At 43.9% G+C, this 9,590-nt stretch overlaps 1 protein-coding gene across 1 annotated transcript in view; it reads right to left on the bottom strand.

The window, feature by feature from the left end:
- Positions 1–256: 256 nt before the first annotated feature.
- ptprt (protein tyrosine phosphatase receptor type T) overlaps positions 257–9,590 on the bottom strand; it is a gene marked incomplete at its 3' end in the record, with an annotated part of 224,576 nt that continues 215,242 nt past the window's right edge. The window contains exons 34-35 of the mRNA XM_080001601.1: positions 799–934; positions 257–310 (exon numbers count right to left, since the gene is read on the bottom strand). Of these exons, the coding sequence (XP_079857727.1) occupies positions 257–310; positions 799–934 (190 nt within the window). The remainder of the gene's footprint in view (positions 311–798; positions 935–9,590) is intronic.

Here is a 9,590-nt window from a genome sequence, read left to right as displayed (position 1 = left end):
TTTTCCAACCGCCCCCCCCTTCTCTTTTTTACAAGGTTTGTGTGTGTTGTCACGTGCACACACGAGCGTATACAAGCACACGAGCATGCACTCTGTTTTTCACACACACACACACACACACACACACACGCACGCACACACACACACGCACACACACACACACACAGGCTGGGTCTGGTCAGCGTTGGGTGGTTGGTCAGGCAGCATGGATGAGGAACCAGGAGGACTCAGCGAAGGGAGGCGGAGCGTCAGCCAATCAGAAGGAGCTGAGCGCCTCCAGCGCCACCTCGTAGCAGAACTTGTACTGCTCCTAGAAAGGAAAGTTTCATTTCGTCAGACAGAGCGCACTCCTGACGAAAGGTTGGATCCTTTTTTCGAGGATTCCTTCTCGACGAGTCACTCGGCGCAAGGAGTCGTTCCATTTGCTCGACTCTTAACGCCGAGCGAGGGAGGACTCTCGGAACCGTGAACGAGGGGAGGGAGAACAGTCGATTCGGCTCTGAGTTGTGAAGGGAATTCTCACAGGAACATTTGAAATCCGTCCAAATGAATGCGGTGGAATCCAGAGTGAGAATAGGGCACATTCAGTATGAATTATGCACTCGACGCTCTCTCTCTCTCTTGCTCGACTCCTGAATAATTTCCAAGATTTGTTCAAAAGGAACTAATTGTTGACAAGTCTTGCATCACTACTGTATGAAGTGATAGTGTGTGTGTGTGTGTGTGTGTGTGTGTGTGTGTGTGTGTGTGTGTGTGTGTGTGTGCGCGTGTGTGTGTGTGTGTGTGGGTTGAGCTCACCATGGTTTCCACCATGTTGGTCTTGTTGTTCCTCAGCGTTTTCACCGTGTGGAAAACGTCCACGATGTTCTGCTGCTGAATCATCTCACTGATGCTGCAGATCGCACAAAAGGTTCCAGAACGTCCCCCGCCCGTCCTGGAGGGAGGGAGGGAGGGAGGGAGGGAGGGAGGGGGAGATTTCAGTTTTTAAAAGACCTTCAGTCACATGATTCCAATCCCGACATCAATAACAAAGAAAAAGGAAAATGTCGAGCATAACTGTGTGACTGGAGAGAGAGAGAAAGAGAGAGGGAGGGAGAGAGAGAGAAAGAGAGGTAAAGAATGAAAGAGAGCGGGAGAGCGAAAGAAAGAGTGAGAGAGACACGTGAAAGATTTGAGAATGGAGCGAGGGAGAATTAAGAAGGGAGAGAGAGTAAGAGAAGAGCGGCGTGGAAGATAAAGGGAGAGAGAAGGTTTTTGGGGAGAAAAAAGAGAGAGAGAGAGAGAGAGAGAGAGCAACAGAGCGAGGGGGGAGACAGAGGTAAATATCTTGACAGATGTTCCGCTTTGATGACGACGGAGGGAGCGACGTCCCCTCGTTCCTGTGAAACAGAGGGAGAGAAGTTCTTCACCTCCTTTCATCTCTGCAGGAGAACGCGGCGGAAAACGCAATTTAACTTGTTTTTGACTTTCTCTTTTTCTTGGTGTTTTCCTGCAGAGTTGGCTTTGTTATGACTCTTCCTGAAATGACGGAAAAAAGACAAAACCTGTTTTCTTATTCTCCATTTTGATGGAACGTGAACTTTAAAAGTTGAACATTTTGGAAGCTTTAAGTGGCACTTTCACTTTCTGTTTCACTTTTTCTTTAATTTTACTTTCTGTTTCACTTTCATTTTACTTTCACTTTCTGTTTCACTTTCATTATACTTTAGATTTCTGTTTCACTTTCTTTTTAATTTTACTTTCTGTTTCACTTTCATTTTACTTTCACTTTCTTTTTCACATTCTGTTTTGCCTTCATTTTACTTTCACTTTCTGTTTCACTTTCAGATTCTGTTCCACTTTCGTTCTATTCAATTTCCGTCTAACTTTCATTTCACTTCCACGTTTTGTTTCACTTTCGGTTTCACTTTCATTTTCTGTTTCGCTTTCAGAAGCAGCAGGGTGATAGTGGTGGACTTCAAGGTGTCGTTGTCTTTTTCCCTCCTTAATAATCAAATGGAGCTCATCAAAAATGCATTTTATTTCAATTATTTATTCTTTTTTATACAAACATGCTGGAATAAAAGGCAGGACACAGTTTCAACAATACAAACTCACTTTTCTATGCATTAAAAATATAAATGTGTCCCACCACAGCAAAAGTCGCCGTCTCGTGCCTTTCTAAAATCGCCAGGAGCAGCCAAATAAGTGGAAAAAACCTTCTTGAAGGAAAATGAGATTTTTCCAGATTGGTGTTCCTTTGTGTTTTTTTTCTCTCAACGTATTTTCAAAACCGAGTTTGGTTTATAAATAGTAGAAAAAATTAAACCGTGGAGTTAAATATTCCCGTTAGATTACATGGGGAAATGCAGTTCACTTACCGAGACGCTGAACAGCGCTAAGAACCCCGATCGATAGTTTCCTTTAAAGCAAGCGTCCAGGTGAAGATCATTCATCCATATTCCATGTGATGTGAAGTCACAATGTGAAACCGTTTTGATAGAATTCAACCTTTAAATTCGTGCTACTTTTACACACAAAAACGTTCTTCTCCGTATCGTTATGGATTACGAGAAGCGAGTGGCGGGAGCTCTGAATCATATTCGGACCGTAATGTGACCAGTGCGATAGATCCAAGTCAGTGTTAGCAGCGCGTACTGGACTTAATTTTCCGCGATGATAGTCAGTTCTCCCACAGCGACGTGGAGAACGACAGCGCTGCTGAATCTGATATTACTCCGGACTTGGAGAACCTTTCAAACAGCGGATTTCAAACTCAATGTGATGATGAAATGGAATATTTTCAAGAACGACGATTCCGTACCAAAAATCCTCCTTTGATGAAAGGATTTACTGTCTTCACTGTTTAAAGAGCAACTATCATGTTTTTAAATCAATTGACAATTTTTGGGCTTATCGAGAAGATTGGTTTGAAAAAAAATATGAAATGAAATAAAATTATTATACAGGCGGAAAGGGTGAGAAATACACAAACATTTTTAAGAGTTTTACAAGTAAAAAAAGACGCTGTAGCAGGGTGTTGGTCAGTCGGCAGATCAGTAATTCAGTTTCACAGTTGTTTGGTAGGCTGGATAGTGTGACTCTTGCTTTAATAATATAAAACAAAAACATTATTTAAAAAAAAAAAATAGCATCTCTCCACATCGAGAGACTTCACACTTTTCGTTTCATACAAGGAGGAAATGGAAATAAATCCAAATCTAAAATAAAAACACTCCCTCTCCTCTGTTTTTCTTCCCCTTGGCGTTCACTGCAGCGCTCGTCTCCCCTAGCTGACGTCATGTCCCATTTTCAGATGGCCGTGGTAAATTGCACAAAAAAAATTAGTCCGGCTCAAATTCTAAGCAAAATAAAATATAAAATATTTTCTTTCAGCCAATTTCTACATAATTCCCTACACATTAATCCAATTACGCCGAGCTGCAGGTTGCTCTTTCATACATTTTCTTCATCTGAATACATTTTGTGTTATTAAAATGAACGGGCAGTAACGTCATTACTGACAATAACCGGGTTAAAAATATTCATAATCATCCTCAGACCTCATTCAGACTCTGAGTGGACACCCAATATCTGACTCAAACTCAAACCGGTGCTTGTGTAGGTGCACGCTCTCATGCACTCTCTCACGTGCACTCTCCTGTGCACGCCCTCTCGTGCACGCGTCAGTCAGAGCAGCGGCCGTGAACTGGACACTCTGCAAGTTCCAGCTCAACACGCTGAGACGGCGGGCGCCAGTCGCCTCCACCCCTCCGTCCCCCCTCTCTGTCTCTCTCCATCCGTCCGTTCATCCCTTCAAAGACAATCCCTCGATCCATCCCTCCCTCCTTCTGTTTAAACTGCACCCCTCGTTTCGAAAGGCACGGACGGGCGGATGGATGGATGGAGGGACCCTCCATCCATCCATCCATCCATCCATCCATCCAACTATCCATCCATCCGTCAATCTATCCTTCCCTCCCTCCCTCCCTAACCTACATCAGGGTCCCGCCTCCTTCGTCACCTTTACATCATAATGAGTCCAGGGCTTGAGTAATAATTATGATACAAATATTTTTCGGTTACAATAATACGAATAAATCAATAGCCGATAGAATAATTTAGACATGTATGAATAAATACAATAAAGAAAAAGGAGATTATCTCCGAGATTGCAGCAATTATGTGGCTTAAAGTGATTTCCACCCATTTGCATGACCAATGCCTACTGAAAAAAGCCCGATTTCAAATTATAGATAATTTAAAAACCATTCCATCATCCCAAAAGTCTCCTCAAAAATGAAACGGCGGCAAGTATTTACATGAAATAAATGGAGTTATTCTTGTACGCCAGAATAGATTTCATTCTGGAAATGTGTTTTTAAATCAGCGCTCAGCGTCAGCGACGCAGCCAGCGTGTGTGTTTGTGTGTGAAGGTAAAACACTTGTTTTTACCTTAAGCTACCTATAATTACGATTATTATTATTATTGTTGTTATTATTATTATTATAGTGAGATTGACTGGAAATGCTAAACACACAATTAAGCAATCACATCCTATATTCTGGGTCAAAGCAGCATTTCAGCTGAATTTGCAGCCGATGCCTGAAACTGGAGTCAAAATATGCATGTCACCTGAATGGCAGACTGACTATTACTGAATATTACTGATGCATATTAACGGTGAGGCTCGCTGCGTAGGAGTTGTGAAACCTGGACGCTTCAGAACCCAACTGAACTCAATTGAGTCCGATGGAGAGGTTTTCTAAAGCAGTGTTAAACGGTTTATTTAAATGAGATAAAGTGACATTTTGGATTATTTAACCTTGTCCACAATCATAAATATATACACACACATAAATGTAATGGGGATTTTAAACCGGTGTGAACAATGTGTGTGTGTGCGCGTGTGGATAGATCGGTCTGTCTCTCTGTGGTAAGTCTATCTCTAACTCTCTCCCTCTATCGATCTGCCTGCTTGTCTGTCTGTCTGTCTGTCTGTCTGTCTGTCTGTCTGTCTGTCTATCTATCTATCTATCCATCTAGCCATCCATCCATCTATCTATCTATCTATCTATCTATCTTTCTACCTATCTGCCTATATCTCCATCTCTCTCTCTCTCGCTCTCTCTCTCTCTCTCTATCCATCCAAACAAATGTAAATTTTCTCTTGAATACTACAAACAATATATAAAGCTCTGTGCGGCAGTGACAATCACCCAGGTTTGAAATATTATGGTTAACAATTCTGAACTTGTAGATGGCATGGATTAGGGCGTGTCCTGCAGTGGGTGTTAAGCAGCCGCCAGGTTCTCACCCCGGGACGTGCGTCATCTATTTTCCGCAGGCATCGATTGAACCATCATGTCCGCCCTTATCTCTGGTATTACCGAGTCCGTAAAATCAATAGCAGCTCTGATTATCTCTTGTAGCGTCTTTAGCCGCGACACCAGAGGCAACGTGTCCTTATCGCTGACTTTTAGTCGCGCCGAGGATTCAATTACCTCCGACAACTGCCGAGTTTATGTTCGAAGCGAGAAATGTACGATTGAAAACTTTGAAAGCTGGTGTAGAGCTGAGACCTGCTGACGAAAGAACAGATTTCCAATCTTTTTTTTAGTCTGACCTATCGATTCCGATTTTGGCCGATTCTGATTTTCATTCAGTTCTATGTTCATCATAAAACATTGGCTCTTAAATAACTTTTGCATTCGTCCGATCATTTTGAGTTGACAATTAAATTTTCTCATCATTTGCTCTCATTGCGTACATCTGCTACGTCAATGAAAAATACAATGCCTTGTCTGATCACACTCACGTGATTGGAGAGCTGCACATACAGTGTGGACTGCCGCTGCAATTTTCAGTTGCCACAATAGTGAGATTGCTGATTTTGACACGGTGTGTTTAATACTGTTCATTTTTCATCATGGAACAATAATAGAACATGAAGCTGCCCCTGAGTTCCAATAAAATAAATGACAACATGCAACAATTACTGAGTTCCAATAAAATACAACATGGGACTGTCACCAAGTTTCAGTATAATTCAACCTGTTACTCTTACTGAGTTTAATTGCACACAACATATAACTAAGATGGAAACGTCCAGTTCAGACTTAAAATGAAACTCTCTTTCACTTGAAGTGAAAATATACATTTAGATTATGTTCATATGGTACTTGCATTCCCAAATGAATTGCAATCATTGCAAAAAAAGTAATAATAATAAATGACGGACCCGTCTCACTATCGTTCACCTGAACTCACCGTGGATTAAACCAACTGAATCAATTGGAACGACTCGTTTTACGGAGTGACTCGTCCAGAACCGAGTCTCAGAAGAAGAAGAGTCAAACTTTTCATGACGCTCGGAGCTTGTGCACGAGGAACAACCAGAGCAGACGCTCCGCTGTAGAGACAGCGATAGGTACGCAGTCTGCACAGTTCAGAATATTGTCAGGTGATAAAATATTGATCTAAGCTTTGTTTACCTTGAAGTACAATCCGCCGCCATTTTCTTTCCGTCGCTCTTTTTTGAGCGTCAGCTACGTTTCATTACGTTGGCATCGAGTTTGAGGATCGGAGCATTTCTAGTACAGTACATGACCACAGTATCAGGCTGTAAATTTGCCCGGCACAGAATGGGAAAATATATTTGATCGGCAGGTCACCGGTCATGGCCGATCAAGCTGGAAACCGGCCGATCGATCGGTGCATCTCTATCATCAACCCTTTGTACGTTAACATTACGGTCACAATTTTGTGATCATTACTCCGCCACTTAGCGCCTCCCATTTGACCTCACAATGCAGCGTCGATGGATGATAAAGTACCGCTGCGCTCAGGGCGCTGCAAATTAGTGGCTGTTGAGTGAGTGAGGGGAGAGGGGGGGGGGGGGGGGGGGGCTTACAGAACCACAGGTCATAGTATCTGGTCCAATCCCAGGGATGTCGTTTATATACAGAATAAATTAACAGTATAGTTTTGTATTGATTGATTTGTTGTTTTCCATAATTCAATTACAATTATATATGTGTATATATATATATATATTTTTTTTTTCTTTTTTTTTTTGCGTAGTTTCAGCTGGCGTTTCGTACCTGCGTATCTTGACCAACAATTGCCTGATTGCGACACAAAATGCATGCAGGTTGGCAGGTCTGGCAGTCCAGCCCATCTGGTCCGATCCCACAGAAGAGCTACCGTAGTACAAATTGGTGAAAAAGTGAATGCTGGTTATGATAGAAACACACGCACTATGGCACTTGAATCAAGTTTTCTTCTCGATCATGTGGATGGCCGAGGTTAGTGTCCGATCTGATCCATTGGGGCCCAATCTCGCAACTTCCAGGACTTAAAGGATCTGCTGCTAACGTCTTGGTGCCAGATACGATGGGGAGCTGCACATATTAGGTGTTATTAGTGATGGTTTAATGCTGTGGCTGATCGGTGTCCAGTATAACGGTGGAATCTAACACTTTCACAAAGAGATTGATGTAATAATTGCAACAGCTCTAATTCCAACAAAAACGGCCAAACTGTTTGAGTGGTGAAACCGAGAGGAACTCGGCTGCCAAAATCGTATCGTTCACAAGTACCAAGTGTCCTCCTGTTACGTAAAAAAAAACAAAAAAAAAAAACCCAGAATGATCAATAGCATTGATTGATACCAACACAATAAACAATTCACAACCCCTTCCCTTTTTTTTCTCTATGTTTTCCCCCTTAAATTCTTCTCTCCGTCGGCCTTTCCTTCTCTCCGTGGGACTGGCTCCATTTCTGTGTCGGCTCCGTGGAATCGATACGAGGGGAAGCCGAGCTGATGGGGCTGAGGGCGCGGCCTGTCATCAGCGGATGCTGGGCTTTACAGCTTCACGCCATCGATCTCCACCCGCGGCTCAGGGGGAGTTGAGCCCAGCACCCCCCCCCCCCCACCCCCACCCGAGCCGCGGCGTCAGGGCGGAGGTCGCCCACTGACGCATGGCCATCGAACCGTGGCACCATTTACCGCCGCGGTAGTAAGATGAGACCCGCTCGAATTCACAACAGGAAGGGGACACGTAGCTAAACAATCGGATGCTTTCTGGCTGTTTTGACTCTGTTTTTGGGCCATGTTTCGCCCCCGCCGTGTGAGGTCCCTGCTCCCCGTGGACTCACGGTCTCCAGTCCGCGTTTTCAATTTGTCTTTTGAAATGAGATCAGCTGGAGCACAGAACTTCTTCTCCGTCCTTAATATCTCTCGTGGTTTTTTTTTTTTCCTCTGTTTTTTGTGAGTTTCATTTCGGCCATCGGAGCTCGGCAGCACGTCGGTCGGCGCCGACTGTTTCTCAATGTGCCTTCCGTCATGTGAGCCACCGTACGGTTTCCTTCTACGTAATCACAAAACTCACACGTGAAAAACTCATATCTGACGTCACAAATCATCCCAGATTGGATCTGGGGGGGGGCGAAATGTCATCAAACGGAGTCCGTGGCCAAATATGTACGGGATCGAGGATCCTTGGTGTGTTTTGGGGTATATCTACATATCTCTACATCTAGGTTGTATCTATGTACTTCATGTTCCCTGCCGAGCTGCTGCAACGTCCACATTTTCCCCCAAGGAGAATCAATGAAGTGCTTTCTTATCTTATCTTATCTCTGAACACACAGATGCGTCCCAGGACAGCTGGCTCCTCCGTGACACGCTAGCGGCAGGGCAGTGCTTATCTGAGTGGCTTGGGGAGGCCGCTCGGAGCAGCTGGCACTGTACTGCCTGTAGTGGTTCTGCTGAGAGCTCATTCTACTCTGTAGATAACCATCCTTTCTACCTAAATAGAATAGAGACCCAGACCCAGAGATGAGCTTTCCTAGTAGTAGTAGACGAAAGTTAAAAGCCTTATGATGAGTTTGCAACGCGGAGCGAACGGTGATTGACCGCCGTGCGCTGACGGTTCCCACTAAAGCATTTGGAGACATCGTAACTTCATTCCGGGGGTTTTCAGTCCGGTTCGCTTCAGTCCACTTATAAACTGGTGGGAGTTTATATTAAAACCTACAGACACACACACACACACACACACACACACACACACACACACACAAACACACAAACACACACACACACACTCACACACACACACACACACACACACACACACACACACACACACACACACACACACACACACACAAACACACATGCGGACCCTAACCAAAAGAAACAAATCAATACCAATTATTATTGGCTCAATGATCTCTAACATAGGAAGCTGATTGGATAAGCACCAGTGAAGTGCTTCAGGTTATGCTGGAAATATCTGTGTGTGTGTGTGTGTGTGTGTGTGTGTGTGTGTGTGTGTGTGTGTGTGTGTGTGTGTGTGTGTGTGTGTGTGTGTGTGTGTGTGTGCGCGCGCGAGTGTGTTGGTGTGTTTGTGTAATTGTTGGTCTTGCTCCCAGTAATCTCCTCTATAGATTTTACTGCCTCTATTTCCATCTCTTATTATCAGCTTCATTTAGCCTGGACTGAGAGAAAGCACCGTGTGTGTGTATGTGTGTGTGTGTGTGTGTGTGTGTGTGTGTGTGTGTGTGTGTGTGTGTGTGTGTGTGTGTGTCTGTGTGTGTGTGT

Source organism: Zeus faber (assembly GCF_960531495.2).
Source record: "Zeus faber genome assembly, chromosome: 5".
Lineage (NCBI taxonomy): Eukaryota > Metazoa > Chordata > Actinopteri > Zeiformes > Zeidae > Zeus > Zeus faber.
This window is presented reverse-complemented; position numbering and strand designations above follow the sequence as displayed.